The 27,368-nt window shown below is 47.1% G+C and overlaps 1 protein-coding gene across 1 annotated transcript; it reads left to right on the top strand.

Annotated features, from left to right (window-relative positions):
• Positions 1-26,588, top strand: ASB13 (ankyrin repeat and SOCS box containing 13). Its single transcript, XM_082239269.1, has 6 exons — positions 1-177; positions 16,493-16,680; positions 17,950-18,100; positions 20,779-20,913; positions 23,305-23,496; positions 24,606-26,588. The coding sequence occupies exons 1-6, from the start codon at positions 135-137 to the stop codon at positions 24,731-24,733; spliced, it is 837 nt and encodes a 278-aa protein (XP_082095395.1). The 5' UTR covers positions 1-134; the 3' UTR covers positions 24,734-26,588.
• The last annotated feature ends 780 nt before the right edge of the window (positions 26,589-27,368 follow it).

Here is a 27,368-nt window from a genome sequence, read left to right on the forward strand (position 1 = left end):
CATGTCGCTGGAGCACCATCATAAACAACAGAAAAGAGGGACCCAGGAGTGCCGGGGAGCTCCTCCTCCTCCCGCCTCCCTCCTCCTCCTCCTTTCTGGGTGCTGCTGGGAGTTGTAGTTTGGGCTCAGCAACTATGGAGAGGACTATGGTTAGCAGCTCCGTGCTGGGCGAAATTGGTGAGTGGGAGTTGGGGAGGGGGGTGGGGGCTGAAGGAGGAAGGGGTGGGGGGGCTGGAAATGTTGGGAGGGAGGGGGCATGTTTTTGGGGAGCCTGGATGGGGAGGGGGGAAGCTGGTGCCCCCCCATCCCCTCTCCATCAGAAACAGCTGGGTACCACTGGGACTTCGCCTTCTCATGTTGCTGGTCCTTTGCGAGGTGGCTGTCAACTTACAGATTTAAAAATAAGGGAATAGCAGCCTTGAAAATAAGGGACCAGCAGCCTTGAAAATAAGGGATTTTAGTCAACCAGTTAAAAGGGACCAGATAATTTGGGAGAGCAGCGCCGGATTTTAGCCCTTCGTTTCCAGAGGTTGCTGCTCAAGACACCAGCCGACGAAACCCTGCAATTAAATAACTACAAGCAGCCACCACTTTTCGCGCAAAACGAAGTCCACGCTACGAAGATGCTGCTGCAGTTCTGTATCTTTTCTCTCGTGCTCCATCTGCAGCTCTCAGTTCCATCAGGCGGGGCGGGAGGAATGGGGGGGGAGAAATAGCGCCCGAAGTAAACCCGCAGATCAGACCATCTATGCTAGTCTACCACTCCAAATCTATGGGAGAAGCGCTGGCGGTCCATCCCTTGTAGCCCTTGGAACACCTGCCCACACCTCCTCCTCCTCCTCCTCCTCTTCCTCCTCTCTCTGAACTGCTTTCTCCATGGTTGCCCTCGCTCTCCTCTCAAGGCTGCTCATCAATTCACAGGGCGTGCCAGGCTGCCCATCTCATCCGGGTCCTTCGGCGGCACAGCCGCAGTACGGCCTAGCGGGAACGGCGGTGACAGGCAGAGGGGAGGCCCCAGGCAGAGATGCTCAGTTCGGCGGCCGCGAGGAGGATGGTGGCGGAAGGGCCCGAGGCTCCCACCAGTCCCGGCGGGGAGGGGCTCCCGGGGGCCGAGGCTGGTGAGAGGAGGCCGGAGGGGGGCGGACCGGGCAGCCAAGCAAGCCCGTTGGAGCCTTCCTCCTCCCTGGCTGGCAGGGAGAGGAGCTGCTTCCTTTGAAACCCGGGAAATTTAAGGGACATCCATCAATAAGGGACACGGCGCTGGGATAAGGGAGTTTCCCGCCAAATAAGGGACGCTTGACAGCTATGGCTGGGCAGCCGCACCAAGCCTGAAATGTTGGGTGATTTGATCGACGGCTTGAGTTTACTCAAATCATCTGCCTCTTTCCCACAGGGGGCTGCGCCCAACACGGCTTAACAGCAAACATCTCAATTCAGAGCCTTAGAAAGACATAATATGTGAAATAAGGTAAAGGTCAAGGGACCCCTGACCATTAGGTCCAGTCGTGGCCGATGAATTTAAAATTCACCTCTGCGTTATTTGTGGGGCATAGGAGTTCATTCTTTCCCAAAAAAAATATAGTCCACCCCCCCACAAGGTCTGAGGGACAGTGCACCGGCCCCTGCTGAAAAAAGTTTGCTGACCCCTGGTCTAGGTGCTATTTTTTTAAAAAATTGAGCTTGCTACTTTTATTACTATTAATTCATTTCATTTCTTTATATTTGAAGTGGGGGGGGGGATCTGAGAGCAGTTTGCAACACGGCAAATCATCAAATAAAACAATCCGGAATAAAACAAGCTTTGAGCGGAATATTTCAGATCCTTCTCTAAGTGACTTTTTGCTTCCCCATATTTTTGGCCTACTTAATTTATAAAGCTGCCCCATAGCAGAAGTTACTCTAGGAAGTCAAGGTGGTGTCGTGGTTCGAGTGTTGGGCTAGGTTCCTGAAATTCATTCGGACTGTGCAGGTAAAATGTAACGGATAGAATTCGACAGGATGTGTTGCTAGTTTGTGAAAACAGGCAAGGTCCACAGAGCCCCAGGCGTTGCACATCTAGATAGTGGAGAATTCAGGCACCATCCTGGCCCCTGGGCGTCTTCACTTGGTCACAAGTGGCCGATAAAAAGGTCAAGGGACCCCTGATCATTAGGTCCAGTTGCGGCCGACTCTGGGGTTGCAGCGCTCTTCTCGCTTTACTGGCCGAGGGAGCCGGTATACAGCTTCCGGGTCATGTGGCCAGCATGACAAAGCCGCTTCTGGCTTAGAAGCTTAGAAGCACACGGAAACGCCGTTTACCTTCCCACCGGAGTGGTACCTATTTATCTACTTGCACTTTGACGTGCTTTCAAACTGCTAGGTTGGCAGGAGCAGGGACCGAGCAACGGGAGCTCACCCCATCGCGGGGATTCAAACCGCCAACCTTCTGATTAGCAAGCCCTAGGCTCTGTGGTTTAACCCACAGCGCCACCTGCGTCCAATATGTGAAATAATAATAATAATAATAAATAATTTTATTTATACCCCAGAGTCAGGCTCAGGGCGGCTAACACCAGTAAAATTACAGTAAAAAACATAATGGGGGGGGGGGACCAATTTAAAATGCAGCCTCATTTTAAAAGTAGCCCATAGATCAAGATCATAAGGGGAGGGCAACATAAGGGTCAGTCTGAGTCCAAACCAAAGGTCAGGCAGAACAGCTCTGTCTTGCAGGCCCTGCGGAAAGATGTCAAGTCCCGCAGGGCCCTAGTCTCTTGTGACAGAGCGTTCCACCAAGTCGGGGCCACTACTGAAAAGGCCCTGGCCCTAGTTGAGACCAATCTAACCACCTTGAGGCTCGGGACCTCCAAAGTGCTGTCATTTGTGGCCCTTAAGGTCCTCCGCGGGGCATACCAGAAATTTGGAACACGCCAGTAAATTTAAAAGATGGCAAAAAGCAACGATTCGGGAAACGCAGAAGAAATTCAGTATCTCTCACACACAAAATCCAGGCTTAAGTCCACAAATGCAAAGCAATACAAGAGCTAACCATCAGTCAAATTTCTGTGACTGGTTTTGCTGCACTCTGAGGAGCCCGGCTTAAAGACATCTCCGAAGGGAGGCGTATGTTTGCAGCCCAGTTGTCAATGAACCGGTGAATTAGCTGAGATTTCAGTTCTCACCAGCTTAGATCATCTAATGAGTTAAATATTTTCCCAGCTGACCATTGAAACAAGCTTATGAGACGTTAGGTGTCCCACAAGCAGAGAAATCTATGCCCAACAACTGTTGTTAAGTTCCGGACTCAGGTTCTGAGAAGCTACAATGCAAAGTCTTAGTTGCTTAAAGTAACGTTACACAAGCGTAGGTCTAGGTGTAGGGTATTCGAGAAAGCAAACAGGCCTCGATTTTTAAGCTCCGGAAACCAGTGATGGGGGACAGGAAGGAATAGAAATATGTCTCTCTCTGTGTGTACATATATTTGTATATATATTTTTGTGTGTGTGCAATTTATTTTCCTATTTAATAGACATATGCTGTCCTTTGGTCAATACTGTCAGCTCTTGTTGGGAAGAGCTGTCCAGCTCTGCAGAAATCGTTGGGGCTTCTAATTATTCGTTTCCTTCCTGTATTTATATTTTCAAGGAAAACCGTCAAAGTGGTTCGCCTCGCACGAAAACTAAAATAAGTAAAACGACCCAGAATAAAACATTGCAGTAGAAAGTCAGATATAAAGTCTGCCTTCAAAACAACGTAATTGACAGGGGAGTCACAGGTTAAAAATTTCAAAACGTTTTTCAAAGGGAGTCAGGCTGCAGAAGGGGCATTTAACGCAGCAATGTCCCCCCCCCCCGAAAACTGCCTTGAAAGAAAACGTTACTAAAGGAAGCTAGATATAAAATGCACGAGAGAATAAAATAGTATCATAAGCACTTGAGTGAATTAAGCCTATTGAACACAGCAGAGCTTAATGAAGAAGAAAGAGAAAGGGGTGCTGCATGACTCGTCCTTTCGTTACCTGGACAGGTGAGGTCATGCCCACCTTTCGTCACATGCAAAAGGAAGGATGCTCCAGCCAGGAGGAACAGGAAGTTTCGACTGGCTAGACCAAGCATCCCCTTGCATGTCCACTCTAGGAAAACAAGGAATGTTGTACTTGACTGCCTCTCATGGATCACACACCACAAGTTGAACTCTGCCCAAGCTGTTGTTGGCTTACGATACGATCATCTTTATTGTCATTGTCCCATACAGAACAACGAAATTGACAAAATCTACATCAGACTTTCAAAAACCAACAAGCCTGCTATCCCAGCTATCCCAGTCTGGTTAGCCCTTAAAAACTCTGATACCCCATAATTAAATACAATATACTCCCACAGAGACTACCTTAAAGGTAAAGGGACCCCTGACCATTAGGTCCAGTCGTGGCCAACTCTGGGGTTGAGACGCTCATCTCGCTTTACTGGCCGAGGGAGCCGGCGTACAGCTTCCGGGTCATGTGGCCAGCATGACTAAGCCGCTTCTGGCGAACCAGAGCAGCGCACGGAAACGCTGTTTACCTTCCCGCCAGAGCGGTACCTACTTATCTACTTGCACTGGTGTGCTTTCAAACTGCTAGGTTGGCAGGAGCAGGGACCAAGCAACGGGAGCTCACCCCGTCACGGGAATTCAAACCGCCTACCTTCTGATCAGCAAGCCCTAGGCTCTGTGGTTTAACCCACAGCACCATCCGCGTCCTTACTTCTGAGTAAACGTGCATAGGTCAGGTTGCTCAAGTGCTTAACTTGGGTGGGATCGAGGGCTGGGTTTCTCCCATGCCAGATAGGCGACCAAAGCTGGGAAACATTGAATTTCCCTGGCTAACTTTCTTATACCCTTTGCCCTTCCTGGAGTTAAGGACCACAAGAATCCTCATGGGATGAGTCCAATGGGTGCTGTTAGGGCCAAAGTTTCGTATGTTGCATCCCTAAATCACACTTCACTTCTAGGCAAAATCTAGAGGAATCCATTGTTAATCATTTACTGATTTTTTGCTTTTTTGCGTGTTAAACATTAGTTTTGCAATAGCTATTGGGTGAGTTATATATAACGTGCTATTGCAAAACTAATGTAAATCTCACAGAGTTGCCCCAGTCACTCTGTGCGACGTCCAACATATATATTTTTTAAATGTGCAAGGGAAGGGATGATGTACAATACCTTCAACAGATAAATGGAAGGGAAGAAAACTGTAGCTGTAAACTACAGAGAAAAAGGCAGAATATAATAATGATGGTGGAAACTGAGAATTATCAGGAACCCAGCAGAGAGTAAATCCTAGTAAACTCAGTGGGACATAATTCTGAGTAAGAAAGCTTCCTTTTGCAGTGTAAGGCTGTCCAGCCTTTACCCAGATCCCTGGGAGTAAGCTCCATTGAATACTGTGGGGATTACTTCTGAGTAGACAGCGTAAGGCTCCGTTTACAATAAAGGAATAAACATTCCCTGTGTTTCCTAAGAAATGGCTGGCTGCGGAAGCATTGCAATTCGTTTTTTTTAGGTGGATTGGTGACATTTTCCTTCAAAATTACAGGAAGGCCTTCTTAGTCTGTCAGTTTTGCCATTTCTTAAATTAGGAGCAGGGATTTTATTTTCAGCAGAAACAGGACTCAGTTTTTGCACCCAAAACTCCACTATTAGTTGTTCTCCAAGAGGTGGAGGGGAGGAAAAAAGGAAAGGGAGGAGATTGCGGGATCAAAACAGAAACTGGGATGGCTCCTGTCATTCTGGGACCGTCCCTGGAAAACCGGGACGTTTGCAAGGTATGGACTGCCGGATGATGCCTTGAATGTGACCCTCTCGTGATTTCAAGGGACCAAAATAGTTTTCCAAGAATCCGTGCAGCCTTGAGCTTCTGCCTTTTCTTGCAACACTCCCTGCTCCCTCGCTGTTTCAACACCCTGTTCCCAGGAAATAATAATAATAATATAATAATAATAATTTATTATTTATACCCCACCCATCTGCCTGGGTTTACCCAGCCACTCTGGGCAGCTTCCAATCGAATATTAAAAACAATACAGCGTCATACATTAAAAACTTCCCTAAACAGGGCTGCCTTCAGTTGCCATTTAAAAGGTTGTTTATTGCCTTGACATCTGCTGGGAGGGCGTTCCACAGGGCAGGCGCCACCACCGAGAAGGCCCTCTGCCTGGTTCCCTGTAACCTCACTTCTAGCAGGGAGGGAACCGCCAGAAAGCCCTCGGAGCTGGACCTCAGTGTCTGGGCTGAATGATGGAGGTGGAGACGCTCCTTCAGGTATACTGGACCGAGGCCGTTTAGGGCTTTCAAGGTCAGCACCAACACTTTGAATTGTGCTCGGAAATGTACTGGGAGCCAATGCAGATCTCTCAGCACCGGTGTTATGTGGTCTCGGCGGCCGCTTCCAGTTCCCAGTCTAGCTGCCACATTCTGGATTAGTTGTAGTTTCCGGGTCACCTTCAAAGGTAGCCCCACGTAGAGCGCATTGCAGTAGTCCAAGCAGGAGATAACCAGAGCATTCACCACTCTGGCGAGGCAGTCTGCAGGCAGGTAGGGTCTCATCCTGCGTACCAGATGGAGCTGACAGATAGCTGCCGCGGACACAGAATTGACCTGCGCCTCCATGGACAGCTGTGAGTTCAAAATGACTCCCAGGCTGCGCACCTGGTCCTTCAGGGGCACAGTTACCCCATAGCAGAAGTTACTCTAGGAAGTCAAGGTGGTGTCGTGGTTCGAGTGTTGGGCTAGGTTCCTGAAATTCATTCGGACTGTGCAGGTAAAATGTAACGGATAGAATTCGACAGGATGTGTTGCTAGTTTGTGAAAACAGGCAAGGTCCACAGAGCCCCAGGCGTTGCACATCTAGATAGTGGAGAATTCAGGCACCATCCTGGCCCCTGGGCGTCTTCACTTGGTCACAAGTGGCCGATAAAAAGGTCAAGGGACCCCTGATCATTAGGTCCAGTTGCGGCCGACTCTGGGGTTGCAGCGCTCTTCTCGCTTTACTGGCCGAGGGAGCCGGTATACAGCTTCCGGGTCATGTGGCCAGCATGACAAAGCCGCTTCTGGCTTAGAAGCTTAGAAGCACACGGAAACGCCGTTTACCTTCCCACCGGAGTGGTACCTATTTATCTACTTGCACTTTGACGTGCTTTCAAACTGCTAGGTTGGCAGGAGCAGGGACCGAGCAACGGGAGCTCACCCCATCGCGGGGATTCAAACCGCCGACCTTCTGATTAGCAAGCCCTAGGCTCTGTGGTTTAACCCACAGCGCCACCTGCGTCCAATATGTGAAATAATAATAATAATAATAAATAATTTTATTTATACCCCAGAGTCAGGCTCAGGGCGGCTAACACCAGTAAAATTACAGTAAAAAACATAATGGGGGGGACCAATTTAAAATGCAGCCTCATTTTAAAAGTAGCCCATAGATCAAGATCATAAGGGGAGGGCAACATAAGGGTCAGTCTGAGTCCAAACCAAAGGCCAGGCAGAACAGCTCTGTCTTGCAGGCCCTGCGGAAAGATGTCAAGTCCCGCAGGGCCCTAGTCTCTTGTGACAGAGCGTTCCACCAAGTCGGGGCCACTACTGAAAAGGCCCTGGCCCTAGTTGAGACCAATCTAACCACCTTGAGGCTCGGGACCTCCAAAGTGCTGTCATTTGTGGCCCTTAAGGTCCTCCGCGGGGCATACCAGAAATTTGGAACACGCCAGTAAATTTAAAAGATGGCAAAAAGCAACGATTCGGGAAACGCAGAAGAAATTCAGTATCTCTCACACACAAAATCCAGGCTTAAGTCCACAAATGCAAAGCAATACAAGAGCTAACCATCAGTCAAATTTCTGTGACTGGTTTTGCTGCACTCTGAGGAGCCCGGCTTAAAGACATCTCCGAAGGGAGGCGTATGTTTGCAGCCCAGTTGTCAATGAACCGGTGAATTAGCTGAGATTTCAGTTCTCACCAGCTTAGATCATCTAATGAGTTAAATATTTTCCCAGCTGACCATTGAAACAAGCTTATGAGACGTTAGGTGTCCCACAAGCAGAGAAATCTATGCCCAACAACTGTTGTTAAGTTCCGGACTCAGGTTCTGAGAAGCTACAATGCAAAGTCTTAGTTGCTTAAAGTAACGTTACACAAGCGTAGGTCTAGGTGTAGGGTATTCGAGAAAGCAAACAGGCCTCGATTTTTAAGCTCCGGAAACCAGTGATGGGGGACAGGAAGGAATAGAAATATGTCTCTCTCTGTGTGTACATATATTTGTATATATATTTTTGTGTGTGTGCAATTTATTTTCCTATTTAATAGACATATGCTGTCCTTTGGTCAATACTGTCAGCTCTTGTTGGGAAGAGCTGTCCAGCTCTGCAGAAATCGTTGGGGCTTCTAATTATTCGTTTCCTTCCTGTATTTATATTTTCAAGGAAAACCGTCAAAGTGGTTCGCCTCGCACGAAAACTAAAATAAGTAAAACGACCCAGAATAAAACATTGCAGTAGAAAGTCAGATATAAAGTCTGCCTTCAAAACAACGTAATTGACAGGGGAGTCACAGGTTAAAAATTTCAAAACGTTTTTCAAAGGGAGTCAGGCTGCAGAAGGGGCATTTAACACAGCAATGTCCCCCCCCCCCGAAAACTGCCTTGAAAGAAAACATTACTAAAGGAAGCTAGATATAAAATGCACGAGAGAATAAAATAGTATCATAAGCACTTGAGTGAATTAAGCCTATTGAACACAGCAGAGCTTAATGAAGAAGAAAGAGAAAGGGGTGCTGCGTGACTCGTCCTTTTGTTACCTGGACAGGTGAGGTCACACCCACCTTTAGTCACATGCAAAAGGAAGGATGCTCCAGCCAGGAGGTACAGGAAGTTTCGACTGGCTAGACCAAGCATCCCCTTGCATGTCCACTCTAGGAAAACAAGGAATGTTGTACTTGACTGCCTCTCATGGATCACACACCACAAGTTGAACTCTGCCCAAGCTGTTGTTGGCTTACGATACGATCATCTTTATTGTCATTGTCCCATACAGAACAACGAAATTGACAAAATCTACATCAGACTTTCAAAAACCAACAAGCCTGCTATCCCAGTCTGGTTAGCCCTTAAAAACTCTGATACCCCATAATTAAATACAATATACTCCCACAGAGACTGCCTTAAAGGTAAAGGGACCCCTGACCGTTAGGTCCAGTCGTGGCCAACTCTGGGGTTGAGACGCTCATCTCGCTTTACTGGCCGAGGGAGCCGGCGTACAGCTTCCGGGTCATGTGGCCAGCATGACTAAGCCGCTTCTGGCGAACCAGAGCAGCACACGGAAACACCGTTTACCTTCCCGCCAGAGCGGTACCTACTTATCTACTTGCACTGGTGTGCTTTCAAACTGCTAGGTTGGCAGGAGCAGGGACCAAGCAACGGGAGCTCACCCCGTCACGGGAATTCAAACCTTCTGATCAGCAAGCCCTAGGCTCTGTGGTTTAACCCACAGCACCATTCGCGTCCTTACTTCTGAGTAAACGTGCATAGGTCAGGTTGCTCAAGTGCTTAACTTGGGTGGGATCGAGGGCTGGGTTTCTCCCATGCCAGATAGGCGACCAAAGCTGGGAAACATTGAATTTCCCTGGCTAACTTTCTTATACCCTTTGCCCTTCCTGGAGTTAAGGACCACAAGAATCCTCATGGGATGAGTCCAATGGGTGCTGTTAGGGCCAAAGTTTCGTATGTTGCATCCCTAAATCACACTTCACTTCTAGGCAAAATCTAGAGGAATCCATTGTTAATCATTTACTGATTTTTTGCTTTTTTGCGTGTTAAACATTAGTTTTGCAATAGCTATTGGGTGAGTTATATATAACGTGCTATTGCAAAACTAATGTAAATCTCACAGAGTTGCCCCAGTCACTCTGTGCGACGTCCAACATATATATTTTTTAAATGTGCAAGGGAAGGGATGATGTACAATACCTTCAACAGATAAATGGAAGGGAAGAAAACTGTAGCTGTAAACTACAGAGAAAAAGGCAGAATATAATAATGATGGTGGAAACTGAGAATTATCAGGAACCCAGCAGAGAGTAAATCCTAGTAAACTCAGTGGGACATAATTCTGAGTAAGAAAGCTTCCTTTTGCAGTGTAAGGCTGTCCAGCCTTTACCCAGATCCCTGGGAGTAAGCTCCATTGAATACTGTGGGGATTACTTCTGAGTAGACAGCGTAAGGCTCCGTTTACAATAAAGGAATAAACATTCCCTGTGTTTCCTAAGAAATGGCTGGCTGCGGAAGCATTGCAATTCGTTTTTTTTAGGTGGATTGGTGACATTTTCCTTCAAAATTACAGGAAGGCCTTCTTAGTCTGTCAGTTTTGCCATTTCTTAAATTAGGAGCAGGGATTTTATTTTCAGCAGAAACAGGACTCAGTTTTTGCACCCAAAACTCCACTATTAGTTGTTCTCCAAGAGGTGGAGGGGAGGAAAAAAGGAAAGGGAGGAGATTGCGGGATCAAAACAGAAACTGGGATGGCTCCTGTCATTCTGGGACCGTCCCTGGAAAACCGGGACGTTTGCAAGGTATGGACTGCCGGATGATGCCTTGAATGTGACCCTCTCGTGATTTCAAGGGACCAAAATAGTTTTCCAAGAATCCGTGCAGCCTTGAGCTTCTGCCTTTTCTTGCAACACTCCCTGCTCCCTCGCTGTTTCAACACCCTGTTCCCAGGAAATAATAATAATAATATAATAATAATAATTTATTATTTATACCCCACCCATCTGCCTGGGTTTACCCAGCCACTCTGGGCAGCTTCCAATCGAATATTAAAAACAATACAGCGTCATACATTAAAAACTTCCCTAAACAGGGCTGCCTTCAGTTGCCATTTAAAAGGTTGTTTATTGCCTTGACATCTGCTGGGAGGGCGTTCCACAGGGCAGGCGCCACCACCGAGAAGGCCCTCTGCCTGGTTCCCTGTAACCTCACTTCTAGCAGGGAGGGAACCGCCAGAAAGCCCTCGGAGCTGGACCTCAGTGTCTGGGCTGAATGATGGAGGTGGAGACGCTCCTTCAGGTATACTGGACCGAGGCCGTTTAGGGCTTTCAAGGTCAGCACCAACACTTTGAATTGTGCTCGGAAATGTACTGGGAGCCAATGCAGATCTCTCAGCACCGGTGTTATGTGGTCTCGGCGGCCGCTTCCAGTTCCCAGTCTAGCTGCCACATTCTGGATTAGTTGTAGTTTCCGGGTCACCTTCAAAGGTAGCCCCACGTAGAGCGCATTGCAGTAGTCCAAGCAGGAGATAACCAGAGCATTCACCACTCTGGCGAGGCAGTCTGCAGGCAGGTAGGGTCTCATCCTGCGTACCAGATGGAGCTGACAGATAGCTGCCGCGGACACAGAATTGACCTGCGCCTCCATGGACAGCTGTGAGTTCAAAATGACTCCCAGGCTGCGCACCTGGTCCTTCAGGGGCACAGTTACCCCATAGCAGAAGTTACTCTAGGAAGTCAAGGTGGTGTCGTGGTTCGAGTGTTGGGCTAGGTTCCTGAAATTCATTCGGACTGTGCAGGTAAAATGTAACGGATAGAATTCGACAGGATGTGTTGCTAGTTTGTGAAAACAGGCAAGGTCCACAGAGCCCCAGGCGTTGCACATCTAGATAGTGGAGAATTCAGGCACCATCCTGGCCCCTGGGCGTCTTCACTTGGTCACAAGTGGCCGATAAAAAGGTCAAGGGACCCCTGATCATTAGGTCCAGTTGCGGCCGACTCTGGGGTTGCAGCGCTCTTCTCGCTTTACTGGCCGAGGGAGCCGGTATACAGCTTCCGGGTCATGTGGCCAGCATGACAAAGCCGCTTCTGGCTTAGAAGCTTAGAAGCACACGGAAACGCCGTTTACCTTCCCACCGGAGTGGTACCTATTTATCTACTTGCACTTTGACGTGCTTTCAAACTGCTAGGTTGGCAGGAGCAGGGACCGAGCAACGGGAGCTCACCCCATCGCGGGGATTCAAACCGCCGACCTTCTGATTAGCAAGCCCTAGGCTCTGTGGTTTAACCCACAGCGCCACCTGCGTCCAATATGTGAAATAATAATAATAATAATAAATAATTTTATTTATACCCCAGAGTCAGGCTCAGGGCGGCTAACACCAGTAAAATTACAGTAAAAAACATAATGGGGGGGACCAATTTAAAATGCAGCCTCATTTTAAAAGTAGCCCATAGATCAAGATCATAAGGGGAGGGCAACATAAGGGTCAGTCTGAGTCCAAACCAAAGGCCAGGCAGAACAGCTCTGTCTTGCAGGCCCTGCGGAAAGATGTCAAGTCCCGCAGGGCCCTAGTCTCTTGTGACAGAGCGTTCCACCAAGTCGGGGCCACTACTGAAAAGGCCCTGGCCCTAGTTGAGACCAATCTAACCACCTTGAGGCTCGGGACCTCCAAAGTGCTGTCATTTGTGGCCCTTAAGGTCCTCCGCGGGGCATACCAGAAATTTGGAACACGCCAGTAAATTTAAAAGATGGCAAAAAGCAACGATTCGGGAAACGCAGAAGAAATTCAGTATCTCTCACACACAAAATCCAGGCTTAAGTCCACAAATGCAAAGCAATACAAGAGCTAACCATCAGTCAAATTTCTGTGACTGGTTTTGCTGCACTCTGAGGAGCCCGGCTTAAAGACATCTCCGAAGGGAGGCGTATGTTTGCAGCCCAGTTGTCAATGAACCGGTGAATTAGCTGAGATTTCAGTTCTCACCAGCTTAGATCATCTAATGAGTTAAATATTTTCCCAGCTGACCATTGAAACAAGCTTATGAGACGTTAGGTGTCCCACAAGCAGAGAAATCTATGCCCAACAACTGTTGTTAAGTTCCGGACTCAGGTTCTGAGAAGCTACAATGCAAAGTCTTAGTTGCTTAAAGTAACGTTACACAAGCGTAGGTCTAGGTGTAGGGTATTCGAGAAAGCAAACAGGCCTCGATTTTTAAGCTCCGGAAACCAGTGATGGGGGACAGGAAGGAATAGAAATATGTCTCTCTCTGTGTGTACATATATTTGTATATATATTTTTGTGTGTGTGCAATTTATTTTCCTATTTAATAGACATATGCTGTCCTTTGGTCAATACTGTCAGCTCTTGTTGGGAAGAGCTGTCCAGCTCTGCAGAAATCGTTGGGGCTTCTAATTATTCGTTTCCTTCCTGTATTTATATTTTCAAGGAAAACCGTCAAAGTGGTTCGCCTCGCACGAAAACTAAAATAAGTAAAACGACCCAGAATAAAACATTGCAGTAGAAAGTCAGATATAAAGTCTGCCTTCAAAACAACGTAATTGACAGGGGAGTCACAGGTTAAAAATTTCAAAACGTTTTTCAAAGGGAGTCAGGCTGCAGAAGGGGCATTTAACACAGCAATGTCCCCCCCCCCCCGAAAACTGCCTTGAAAGAAAACATTACTAAAGGAAGCTAGATATAAAATGCACGAGAGAATAAAATAGTATCATAAGCACTTGAGTGAATTAAGCCTATTGAACACAGCAGAGCTTAATGAAGAAGAAAGAGAAAGGGGTGCTGCGTGACTCGTCCTTTTGTTACCTGGACAGGTGAGGTCACACCCACCTTTAGTCACATGCAAAAGGAAGGATGCTCCAGCCAGGAGGTACAGGAAGTTTCGACTGGCTAGACCAAGCATCCCCTTGCATGTCCACTCTAGGAAAACAAGGAATGTTGTACTTGACTGCCTCTCATGGATCACACACCACAAGTTGAACTCTGCCCAAGCTGTTGTTGGCTTACGATACGATCATCTTTATTGTCATTGTCCCATACAGAACAACGAAATTGACAAAATCTACATCAGACTTTCAAAAACCAACAAGCCTGCTATCCCAGTCTGGTTAGCCCTTAAAAACTCTGATACCCCATAATTAAATACAATATACTCCCACAGAGACTGCCTTAAAGGTAAAGGGACCCCTGACCGTTAGGTCCAGTCGTGGCCAACTCTGGGGTTGAGACGCTCATCTCGCTTTACTGGCCGAGGGAGCCGGCGTACAGCTTCCGGGTCATGTGGCCAGCATGACTAAGCCGCTTCTGGCGAACCAGAGCAGCACACGGAAACACCGTTTACCTTCCCGCCAGAGCGGTACCTACTTATCTACTTGCACTGGTGTGCTTTCAAACTGCTAGGTTGGCAGGAGCAGGGACCAAGCAACGGGAGCTCACCCCGTCACGGGAATTCAAACCTTCTGATCAGCAAGCCCTAGGCTCTGTGGTTTAACCCACAGCACCATTCGCGTCCTTACTTCTGAGTAAACGTGCATAGGTCAGGTTGCTCAAGTGCTTAACTTGGGTGGGATCGAGGGCTGGGTTTCTCCCATGCCAGATAGGCGACCAAAGCTGGGAAACATTGAATTTCCCTGGCTAACTTTCTTATACCCTTTGCCCTTCCTGGAGTTAAGGACCACAAGAATCCTCATGGGATGAGTCCAATGGGTGCTGTTAGGGCCAAAGTTTCGTATGTTGCATCCCTAAATCACACTTCACTTCTAGGCAAAATCTAGAGGAATCCATTGTTAATCATTTACTGATTTTTTGCTTTTTTGCGTGTTAAACATTAGTTTTGCAATAGCTATTGGGTGAGTTATATATAACGTGCTATTGCAAAACTAATGTAAATCTCACAGAGTTGCCCCAGTCACTCTGTGCGACGTCCAACATATATATTTTTTAAATGTGCAAGGGAAGGGATGATGTACAATACCTTCAACAGATAAATGGAAGGGAAGAAAACTGTAGCTGTAAACTACAGAGAAAAAGGCAGAATATAATAATGATGGTGGAAACTGAGAATTATCAGGAACCCAGCAGAGAGTAAATCCTAGTAAACTCAGTGGGACATAATTCTGAGTAAGAAAGCTTCCTTTTGCAGTGTAAGGCTGTCCAGCCTTTACCCAGATCCCTGGGAGTAAGCTCCATTGAATACTGTGGGGATTACTTCTGAGTAGACAGCGTAAGGCTCCGTTTACAATAAAGGAATAAACATTCCCTGTGTTTCCTAAGAAATGGCTGGCTGCGGAAGCATTGCAATTCGTTTTTTTTAGGTGGATTGGTGACATTTTCCTTCAAAATTACAGGAAGGCCTTCTTAGTCTGTCAGTTTTGCCATTTCTTAAATTAGGAGCAGGGATTTTATTTTCAGCAGAAACAGGACTCAGTTTTTGCACCCAAAACTCCACTATTAGTTGTTCTCCAAGAGGTGGAGGGGAGGAAAAAAGGAAAGGGAGGAGATTGCGGGATCAAAACAGAAACTGGGATGGCTCCTGTCATTCTGGGACCGTCCCTGGAAAACCGGGACGTTTGCAAGGTATGGACTGCCGGATGATGCCTTGAATGTGACCCTCTCGTGATTTCAAGGGACCAAAATAGTTTTCCAAGAATCCGTGCAGCCTTGAGCTTCTGCCTTTTCTTGCAACACTCCCTGCTCCCTCGCTGTTTCAACACCCTGTTCCCAGGAAATAATAATAATAATATAATAATAATAATTTATTATTTATACCCCACCCATCTGCCTGGGTTTACCCAGCCACTCTGGGCAGCTTCCAATCGAATATTAAAAACAATACAGCGTCATACATTAAAAACTTCCCTAAACAGGGCTGCCTTCAGTTGCCATTTAAAAGGTTGTTTATTGCCTTGACATCTGCTGGGAGGGCGTTCCACAGGGCAGGCGCCACCACCGAGAAGGCCCTCTGCCTGGTTCCCTGTAACCTCACTTCTAGCAGGGAGGGAACCGCCAGAAAGCCCTCGGAGCTGGACCTCAGTGTCTGGGCTGAATGATGGAGGTGGAGACGCTCCTTCAGGTATACTGGACCGAGGCCGTTTAGGGCTTTCAAGGTCAGCACCAACACTTTGAATTGTGCTCGGAAATGTACTGGGAGCCAATGCAGATCTCTCAGCACCGGTGTTATGTGGTCTCGGCGGCCGCTTCCAGTTCCCAGTCTAGCTGCCACATTCTGGATTAGTTGTAGTTTCCGGGTCACCTTCAAAGGTAGCCCCATGTAGAGCGCATTGCAGTAGTCCAAGCAGGAGATAACCAGAGCATTCACCACTCTGGCGAGGCAGTCTGCAGGCAGGTAGGGTCTCATCCTGCGTACCAGATGGAGCTGACAGATAGCTGCCGCGGACACAGAATTGACCTGCGCCTCCATGGACAGCTGTGAGTTCAAAATGACTCCCAGGCTGCGCACCTGGTCCTTCAGGGGCACAGTTACCCCATTCAGGACCAGGGAGTCCTCCACACCCACCCGCCTCCTGTCTTGTCAGGATTCAACCTCAATCTGTTAGCCGCCATCCATGCTCCAACAGCTCCAGACACTCACACAGGACCTTCACTGCCTGTAATATGCCATCTGTGCATCATTTTCGTCATATTCTCTTTCAAAGCATTACAGGCTGTAAATTCCATTCTTTCTTTCCACAACCTTGCCTTTGCAGGGTTTTGGGTGGACAGGACGCCGGTCCACGAGGCAGCCAGGAGAGGGGAGATCCTCCAGCTGCAGGAGCTCATTGCCAACGGCGCCTGCGTCAACCTGGTCACGTACGATTCCATCACGCCGTTGCACGAAGCCAGCTTGCGCGGACAGACGCAGTGCGTGCAAATGCTCCTAGCTGCGGGAGCCCAGGTTTGTAGCTCAGGGAACCCCACTTTGTGCAGTGGGTGCCTTCATTATCCAGTGGTCCCTTGGTTCTCAAACTTAATCCGTTCCGGGAGTCTGTTCCAAAACCAAAGCATTCCAAAACCAAGGCGCGCTTTCCCATAGAAAGTCATGCAAAGCATATTAATCCATTCCAGACTTTTAAAAAACAACTCCTAAAGCAGCAATTTAACATAAAAATTTTACTATCTAATGAGGCCACTGGTCCATAAAATGGAAGCAATAATCAGTGTGCTGTACAGTAGTACCTCGGGTTAAGAACTTAATTCGTTCTGGAGGTCCATTCTTAACCTGAAACTGTTCTTAACCTGAAGCACCACTTTAGCTAATGGGGACTCCCGCTGCTGCCACGCAATTTCTGTTCTCATTCTGAAGCAAAGTTCTTAACCTGAGGTACTATTTCTGAGTTAGCGGAGTCTGTAACCTGAAGCGTCTGTAACCTGAGGTACCACTGTACTAAAATAAAGAAGACAGTACTGTAGATGATAAAAAATAACATTTTTTTTCCTTACCTACACTGATGATAGCCATTGTTTGGATGGGGGGGCCTTTATCCATTTCTGCAGTCACATGATCAATCAATCAATCAGTAGCTGGACTGGGTTCCACACAGTCACAAAAACAAATTCACCGAAAAAGCCTCAAAAACAACGCAAAATAAATAGCAAAAACAAAGGCACCAAATTTACTCCATTCCGGAGGTCCGTTTGACTTCTGAAATGTTCGAAAACCAAGGCGCAGCTTCTGACTGGTGCAGGCGTCCAGGAAACAATAGTCGACAGCCGTATCAGATGTTTGGCTTCTGAAAAACGTTCACAAACCGGAACACTTACTTCCAGGTTTTCGCCGTTTGAGAAGCAAGGTGTTTGACAACCAAGGTACCACTGCACACCTTTGGGCATCAGGCAAAAATGTGGGATTATGCGGTCATATTTGTTCTTACTTTTATTATTAGCTTTTCATATTGTAATTTTATGTTGTGACCCACCCTGGGATCTACGGATGTAGGGCAATATCAATTTTTAAAATGGTAATAATAATAATAATAATAATAATAATAATAATACTGTATCGGCCTGAATATCCGATTTAAAAAAAACACCCATTGATTTTTATCCACCCTGGTTGTGGGTTCGAGCCTCACGCTGGGCCAAAAAGATTCCTGCGTCGCAGGGGGTTAGGCTAGATGACCGCTGGGGTTCCCCTTCCAAATCAACCATTCTGTGGTTTTTGCAGGTGGACGCCCGGAACATAGACGGCAGCACCCCTCTGTGCGATGCCTGCGCCTCTGGGAGCATCGACTGCGTGAAAGTCTTGCTCTCGCACGGGGCCAAAGTCAACCCTCCGCTCTACACGGCCTCCCCGCTCCACGAGGCCTGCATGAATGGTAAGCAGGCCTGGACGGAGTGTATTAACTTATGGTCTGTGTGTGTGGTTTGGGAGCTGCACGGTCAGGGGAAAAACAATGCTGTCCAGGGTTGTAAAGACTGCGGAGAAAATAATTGGGTGCCCTCTTCCCACCTTGGATCAAATCTACGCTTCCAGGTGCCATAAGAAAGCTGCAGAGATAGCGCAGGATAGTGCGCACCCCGGAAATGATCTCTTTCAGCTTCTGCCTTCTGGAAGAAGGTACAGGGTTATAAAAACTAGGAATAGCTGCCTAAGAAACAGCTTTTATCCAAATGCGATTTTGGTTTTAAACGCTGTGTAAGGACGTGGGTGGCGCTGTGGGTTAAACCACAGAGCCCAGGGCTTGCTGATCGGAAGGTCAGTGGTTCGAATCCCCACGACGGGGTGAGCTCCCGTTGCTCGGTCCCTGCTCCTGCCAACCTAGCAGTTCGAAAGCATACCAGCGCAAGTAGATGAGTAGGTACCGCTCAGGCGGGAAGGTAAATGGCATTTCTGTGCGCTGCTCTGGTTCACCAGAAGCGGCTTAGTCATGCTGGCCACATGACCCAGAAGCTGTACGCCGGCTCCCTCGGCCAATAAAGCGAGATGAGCGCTGCAACCCCAGAGTCGGCCACAACTGGACCTAATGATCAGGGGTCCCTTTACCTTTAAGGCAGTCTCTGTGGGAGTATATTGTATTTAATGATGGGGTGTCAGAGTTTTTAGGGGCTAACCAGGCTGGGATAGATGGCTTGTTGGTTTTTGAATGTCTGATGTAGATTTTGTCAATTTTGATGTTCTGTATGGGACAATGACAATAAAGATGATCGTATCGTATCGTAAGCCAACAACAGCTTGGGCAGAGTTCAACTTGTGGGGTGTGATCCATGAGAGGCAGTCAAGTACAACATTCCTTGTTTTCCTAGAGTGGACATGCAAGGGGATGCTTGGTCTAGCCAGTCGAAATTTCCTGTTCCTCCTGGCTGGAGCACCCTTCCTTTTGCATGTGACTAAAGGTGGGTGTGACCTCACCTGTCCAGGTAACAAAAGGACGAGTCACACAGCACCCCTTTCTTTTTCTTCTTCATTTGACCAGCTTTTAGCTAGGACTGCTCTGCTAGCTCTCAGCTGGCAGAAGCACTGGGATTATTTCCCCATATGGGATAGATCCACATGTACATATTTGTAACTACGTCTGCCTTCAGGGATCCAACTGTGAACTGATGTAAGTAAACTTCTTTTATTGACTTTGAATAAGATTGTGGTGTCTTCATCCTTTTAAGAGGAATTAAAGGGAACTGACCAGGAACGTACAATTCAATTTGAGACAGACTGAATTGTGTCATAGTGAGAGGCTCACACGAGCCTGCAACCAGCTCTCTGCTGTGCATGTAAAAAGGGGAATGTAAACTCTGCTAATGAATAAGACTGTGGTGTCTTTATTCTTTTAAGAGGGATTCGAAGGAACTTGCCAGGAACGTACAATTCAATCTGAGACAGACTGAATTGTATAATAGTGAGAGGCTCACACGAGCCTGCAACCAGCTCTCTACTGTGCGTGTAAAAGGGGAATGTAAACTCTGCTAAATAAAGAAACTTGTGAGTACAAGTTAGGAAGGATATGAATAAACCATATTTCCTCTCCTGCCACCCTGAACATTCCCACACAACTGCCTGAGCGGGTCTGCAATTGCTCTGAGGGTTACTTTGAACACGGTTGCTACACGGCCTATTTCAACGGGTTTTGCCTGGATTCTAGCCACGCCAATATTGGCCAGCCCAGATTCCCAGCTTTGATTTTGTTTTTAAAAAAGCAAGTTTCTAGTCCCTGTTGAGCCCCACATTCTCTTTTGTGAACCACTTTGAAGTTTTCTGCAATCAAGCAGTCTATGGGAGAAAAGGCGGTACAGTGGTACCTCGGGTTACAGACGCTTCAGGTTACAGACGCTTCAGGTTACAGACTCCGCTAACCCAGAAATAGTGCTTCAGGTTAAGCACTTTGCTTCAGGATGAGAACAGAAATCGTGCTCTGGCAGCACGGTAGCAGCAGGAGGCCCCATTAGCTAAAGTGGTGCTTCAGGTTAAGAACAGTTGCAGTTTCAGGTTAAGTACAGACCTCCGGAACGAATTAAGTACTTAACCCGAGGTACCACTGTAACTAACATGCGGGATGAGGTGAGAGAAGACGGTTATTGGTTTGGTTTGTTCTTGTTTTTATTATGTATTTTGAGTTGGGTTTTTTTTTTTATCTTGGTGTTTATTCCATGTTGTGAAGCACCCGGAGGCCTACGACTTAAGGACAGTATACAAAATGAATGAACGAATGATCGATAACAGAAGCAAACAAATAAAATAAGGCAAAACATGCCAGCACTGTCCTGGCCAATCGTTTTGCGAAATAGTAGCCTGCTCCCCGCCCCCCTTCGGTGTTCTTAGCCAATGAGTGAAGTTACAGCTGTGACTGGCATTTAAGGAAACAAGAGATCGCTCAGTCCGTGGGGCTGTCCCTTACCCTTATTCTTAGGGCTGTGGGTTCGAGTCTCACCCTGGGCATAAAGATTCTTGCATTGCAGGGGTGTGTGGTCTAGACGTCGATGATTCTATAATTCCCCACCTTGTTCCTGACAACCTAGAAGTTCTCCATTGAGTTGCCCTCTGTCTGTTCTTTCTTTAAAGGCAGCGCTGAGTGCGTGCGTCTCCTTATTGATGTCGGTGCCAACCTGGAAGCTCACGATTGTCACTTTGGGACGCCTTTGCACGTGGCGTGTGCTAGAGAGCACCTGGACTGCGTGAAGATACTGCTCAACGCAGGTGGGGGGGGCAGACGTGGGGGGGGCAGACGTGTCTGTTTTTTAAAAAAATCATTTTTATTAATTTTCCAATAAGAACATGCAATTAATCTATCCAATCATAATAATCCAATTAAAATAAAAAAACTAAAATTAAAAAAGACCAAATTATAATCCAAATTATAATTATTAATTTTTCGGAGCTCTCCACAGTCGAGACCTCTGAAGCATATCTCCACATCTCAGTCCTAACTCTTCTCGTTGTTTCCATATTTTCCACATCTTGATTTTAACGCTTTCACTTCGCCATTTTTTTAAAAAAAAAATTGTTGGTTTTATAATATTTTTATTACCATTGTTAAATGACTTCCTCGAATCACTCCAGCTGTGTTTCCATATAAGTCATTGTAGCAGTTTTCCAATATGAATTTCCAATCAATTTAACATCTTTCTTTCTTACCCTATTCACTCGTATCCATGGTATTATTAAATTCAAAACATTTAAAAGCAAGATTTAAGAAATAATAATAAACATTAGGAAGAACTTCCTGACAGTAAGAGCTGTTCGACAGTGGAATTTGCTGCCAAGGAGTGTGGTGGAGTCTCCTTCTTTGGAGGTCTTTAAGCAGAGGCTTGACAAGCATATGTCAGGAGTGCTCTGACAGGGGGTTGGACTCGATGGCCCTTGGGGTCTCTTCCAACTCTATGATTCTATGATTCTATGATTTAACTCCTAAGCCAATATGGTACTTGCAAATGACTCTACTTATGTTATCCTAGAATATTTTGCTAAATAGTCCTTAAATTTCTTCCATTCTTCTTGGTAGTCCTCCTCCTGTTCGCGGATTCTACCGGTTAGGCCGGCCAGCTCCAGAAAATCCATCATCTTCATTTGCCATTCCTCCACTGGTGGTATTTCTTGCAATTCACTTTGCCATTCTTTTTTGGCCTGTTTTACAATCCAAAACCTGCGCCCCTTTTTGCGCTGTAGACCAGAGTTTCCCAAACTTGGGTCTCCAGCTGTTTTTGGACCACAACTCCCATCATCCCTGACCACTGGCCCTACTAGCTTAGGGATGATGGGAGTTGTAGTCCCAAAACAGCTGGAGAAACAAGTTTGGGAAACCCTGGTGTAGACGATTATTTGCTTCGGGGTGCTGTTGGGGGTCAGCTGAGGTCAGTGATGGTGGGAGTTCCCCACCCTAGACCAACCCCCCCCCATTTCTGTGCACCCCCCTGTATCACCACATTTCTGTCGTCAAATTGGAGAGCTGCGATATTGCTGCTGCTTGAACTGCCGCCATCAGTTCCTCAGCGAATAGTCTTGATTTTGTCACTGACCGGAGTGATCTCCTTGTCTGTTTCAAGCCACACGTCTCCTGTTTCTGACGAGAATCAGGCTGCCGTATTTTTCACTCCATAAGATGCACCTGACCATAAGACGCACCTAGTTTTTAGAGGAGGAAAACAAGAAAAAAAATATTCTGACTATATGGAATTGGCAGAAATGACTGGCAGAATCCGGGACCAGGAAGAAGAGTCGGTGGAAGAAGATTGGAAGAAATTTAAAGATTACCTACAGAAATATTGTAAAATTAATGAATGTTAGAATGATGTTGGATAGAAATTAAGTGGTTTCTAGCTGTAATGCTTTAAGAGAATATGAAACAAAGGTCTATAAATGGGTAAAAGCTTAATGGTAAGGATTTGCTGAACTAATAAATTTAATTGGAATACAAAAAAGGGAGGTATGAGGAGGTCCGGGGAAATAAGCTTAAGGAAAATAAGAAACGGAAAATTAATGTGTTTTTAACTGTTTTTATTTTGCATTTTTCTTTTTCTTTTTCCATTTTTATTGTAATGTGTGAAAAAATCTTTATAAATATCTTATAAAAAAAAACAAGAAAAAAATATTCTGAACAAAACAGTGGATGTATGATTTTTGTGGTTCATGCTGTGGCCACAGGCATGCCCCACAAATAACCCAGAGATGCATTTTAAACAAAAGCACACATTCTACTTGTGTAAAAACACCGGGCAGGCCCCATAAATAACCCAGAGGTGCATTTTAAATAAAAGGACACATTCTACTCTTGTAAAAAGATGCTGGTTCCTGGACCATCTGCGGGCCGGATTGAGAAGGTGATTGGGCCGGATCCGGCCCCCGGGGCTTAGTTTGCCTACCCATGCTTTAGGCCAGCGGTTCTCAACCCGTGGGTCCCTGGATGTTGCTGGACTACAACTCCCATCACCCCTGGCTAGCAAGGCCAGAGCTCAGGGATGATGGGAGCTGTAGTCCAACAACATCTGGGGACCCGCAGGTTGAGAACTGCTGCTTTAGGCAAAGGTTCGAGTTCTGCGCCAGAGGCCGCAAGCAACTCTTCCTCCAACCTGACCGCTTTGTCGTCACCAGGGGCCAACGTCAACGCGGCCAAGCTGCACGAGACGGCCCTCCACCACGCCGCCAAGGTGAAGAACGCCGATCTGGTGGAGATGCTGGTGGAGTTCGGGGGGAACGTTTACGCCAGGGACAACCGGGGGAAGAAGCCTTCCGACTACGCCTGGAGGAGCAGCCCGGCTGCCAAGTGCTTTGAGCATTTCGAAAGTGAGTGGGGTCTTGTCGCTGCCCCCTGTTGATGGGTTGCGGCACCTTTGTCATCTTGCATTGACGATGCCTTCCTAGGTTGTGTGCCCCATGCGGCTGTTTATTGAAGACGCACTGCTAATACAGTCATAGGGGATGTGGGTGGAGCTGTGGGTTAAACCACAGAGCCTAGGACTTGCTGATCAGAAGGTCAGCAGTTCGAATCCCCACAACGGGGTGAGCTCCCGTTGCTCGGTCCCTGCTCCTGCCAACCTAGCAGTTCGAAAGCACGTAAAGTGCAAGTAGATAAATAGGTACCACTCCAGCGGGAAGGTAAACGGTGTTTCCGTGCTCTGCTCTGGTTCGCCAGAAGCGGCTTCGTCATACTGGCCACATGACCTGGAAGCTGTACACCGGCTCCCTCGGCCAATAAAGCGAGATGAGCGCCGCAACCCCAGAGTAAGCCAGAACTGGACCTAACAGTCAGGGATCCTTTAATATAGTCATACCTCAGGTTACAGCCGCTTCAGGTTGCATTTTTTCAGGTTACCCGGAAGTACCAGAAGGGGTTACTTCTGGTTTTTGGTGGTTGCGCATGCGCAGAAGCGCTAAATCGCTCTTTGCGCATGTGCAGAAGCGCCGAATCACAACCTGCACGTGCGCAGACGCGCCTCTGTGGGTTGCGGACACTGCGGGTTGCGAACATGCCTCCCGCACGGATCACGTTCGCAACCCGATGCGTCCACTGTATATCTGAATTTTGTCTTACAGTTCTCCAGCCAAACAACTTTTTCAAAATATACCTGCGTTCGTTCGGGGGGGGGGGAGTGCATAAAAAGTACAAAAAAGGAGGAATTGCTTGCAGGAATCTATGCATTAGTCAAAGCTGCAGTCGAAAATGAGTTTCTTGCGAGAGATTCGCACTAAAATGCGGAATTTCCGTCAGGTTTATTTCTGCTTTAAAAAAAGCGCAAATTGCTGCAGAAATATGGAGAATGGAATTTAAGAGTGGAAGAACTAGAAGGGAAGAGAAATCAGAATTGACCGATCTTTTCCGTCCTTATTCGTTCCAATGGGTTTGTAGAGCTCTGAAGTGACAATTGCGATTTCTTCCTTCCTTCCCACTCCAGAAACGCCTCTGAGTTTGTCCCAGCTCTGCCGACTCAGCCTGAGACGTGCCGTCGGTCAGCCAGCCTTGGAGAAGATCGCCCAGCTCCACATCCCCGCCCGATTAATCAGATTCCTCTCCTACCAGTGATGAACAGGACAGAGGAGCCGCTGGAGGACAGCGCTGAGTGAATCTCGCACTAGGAAGCTCTGGCGGCCCTGCTAATCTCAGACAAAAAACCGAAAGAAAGCGGCTTTAACGGGTGTAAATACTATTTATGAGACTTCCGTAGTTTAAAATCTGACGCGTTGTCCGGCTGTTCCCCTAACAATGGTTTGTGTTGAGTTGCTTTTTTTTTTTCTGAGCACGCAAGATATTTTGCACAACCGCCAGTCATCCCTGCAGCAAATTTGCCCGGTGTTGTTATCACAAGGCTCCAATTGCGGGTGCGAGCGGACAGGCTGTCGTCTTTGCTTCACGATGGGTGCAAACTTTGAAGCAGAGTTCATTTTCGTGGGTCAGAAAGGCGGATCGTTGGGACCCTTGAGACACTGGTGGACTCTCAAATCCCAGCATCAAGGATGTTGCGGAGGGAAGGCTGTCCTGGCACCATCATTTATAATAATAATAATAATAATAATAATAATAATAATAATAATAATAATAATAATTTATTTGTACCCTGCCCATCTGGCTGGGTTTCCCCAGCCACTCTGGGCGGCTTCCAACAAAGATTAAAAATACATTAAAATGCCACACATTAAAAACTTCCCTGAACAGGGCTGCCTTCAGATGTCTTCTAAATGTCAGGTAGTTGTTTATTTCCTTGACATCTGATGGTAGGGCGTTCCACAGGGCAGGTGCCACTACCGAGAAGGCCCTCTGCCTGGTTCCCTGTAACCTCACTTCTCACAGTGAGGGAACTGCCAGAAGGCCCTTGGCACTGGACCTCAGTGTCCGGGCAGAACGATGGGGGTGGAGACGCTCCTTCAGGTATACTGGACCGAGGCCATTTAGGGCTTGAAAGGTCAACACCAACACTTTGAATTGTGCTCGGAAACGTACTGGGAGCCAATGTAGGTCTTTCAAGAACGGTGTTATATGGTCTCGGCGGCCGCTCCCAGTCACCAGTCTAGCTGCTGCATTCTGGATTAGTTGTAGTTTCCGGGTCACCTTCAAAGGTAGCCCCACATAGAGCGCATGCAGTAGTAACATCCCTTCTGATATCTGAAGATGGTCATCGTATCTCTTCCCAGTTTCCTCTTTTCCAGGCAACTCCCTCGACAATTCCTCATCAGGCTCAGTTTCCAGACCCTTGATCATCTTGGTCACGTTCGCCTGTGCTCACCTTCCAGCTTGTCAATATCCTTCTTAAACTAAGGTGCCCAGAACTGGACACAGTATTCCAGGTAGAGTTTGATCAAGGCAGATTTATTTGGTACTCTGATTTCCCTTGATCTGGGCACTAACGTTTGTTTTCTTTCATTCTGGCTTTAATGTATGCATTCGTGTGTTTACCTATTGCGAGTTGCTTTGAGTTACCTTGGGGAGGGGGGGAAAGCGGCCGATAAATTTAATAAATAATAGTTTGCAAAAATGACAAAACATTAGAACCAAGTAGAACAACCAGGTAAAAACCTGGAAACACAACTGTGCAGATAAAGTATAGATCTGACACGGCCTGCACCGCCACAAATACTTGAAACTTTTCCAGTTCGGGCCCAAAAGCCCAGGTTTAAAAAGGAGATTTGTAATGATGGAGCCAGGCGAGACCTCCCTGGGGAGAGCATTTCACAAACGGGGAGCCACCACAGAAAAGGCCCTGTATTGTTGTGTGATGACTGCTGGTCTCAGACTTGTCCCCTGAAGATGGGCATTCTTCAGAGACAACCCAGTCGTAGGAGACAAGGAGTCTATCCTTTGGTGACTACCTCTTCAATGGATTCTGTGGAATGGCCTCCGTCTTAACGAGGCACAAATAAACCTCAGTTCTTCTAATAATGCAGTCGGCGTCTCGGGTTTATGTTGGCTCTGCTCAATGTCTCTCCTCGTGTGCACGTTTTCTTTGGTCTGAGCTGAATCTATACATTGAGCCAAGAGTGGGGAACCGTCACTCAGCCTGAGGTCCGCGTTCATTGCTGGGCCATCTTCTGAGGGCCACACGCCCATCGCAGGCAGGTGGGGCTTGAGGTAAAAGTGGGTGGGGCAATGGATATACCGTATTTTCCCATGTATAAGACTAGGTTTTCCCTGCTTAAAAATAATGTCCAAAATTTGGGGGCGTCTTATACACGGATACATCTGCCTCCATTTTCTTAAATCTGAGTCCCCCAAAATAGGGGGCACCTTATACATGGGGGAGGGTGCGTCTTATAGACGGAAAAAATACAGTATATTTTGCCTTTGGAACAATAGCTTAGTATCTACACACACCCTTCGGGAGGTGCTGGGATTATCTGTCCCTTCCCAATTCTTGTGATCGGGAGCATAGCTGCCAACTTTTTCCTTTTCTTGCGAGGAATCCTATTGGGAATAAGGAAATTTCCCTTTAAAAAAGGGAAACGTTGACAGCTATGATCGGGAGAGATGCCTTGGACTCCGGGGCTGCTCTGCTATGTGGGGAACAACACTTCTTGGAATGACCATGCTGTAAGATCTGAGCTCCCTCCATGTAGACTGAAGGAGAATAAATCATTTCTTAAAGCTACCACAGTCTCTGCTCCGTCTTCAGTTCTCCCAAAGGAGCACAAAACCTAGAACCCCCCTGGAATCTTGCAACCGCTCG

Source organism: Podarcis vaucheri (assembly GCF_965113315.1).
Source record: "Podarcis vaucheri genome assembly, chromosome: 10".
Taxonomy (NCBI): Eukaryota; Metazoa; Chordata; class Lepidosauria; order Squamata; family Lacertidae; genus Podarcis; species Podarcis vaucheri.

What these genes read in the sequence shown, in the direction of transcription:
- ASB13 (XM_082239269.1), top strand. Translation starts at nt 135, where the DNA reads ATGGAGAGGACTATGGTTAGCAGCTCCGTGCTGGGCGAAATTG. An exon ending in CCACGAGGCCTGCATGAATG is followed by an intron (nt 18,101 to 20,778) that starts GTAAGCAGGCCT and finishes CTTTCTTTAAAG; the next exon opens with GCAGCGCTGAGTGCGTGCGT. An exon ending in GAAGATACTGCTCAACGCAG is followed by an intron (nt 20,914 to 23,304) that starts GTGGGGGGGGCA and finishes TGTCGTCACCAG; the next exon opens with GGGCCAACGTCAACGCGGCC.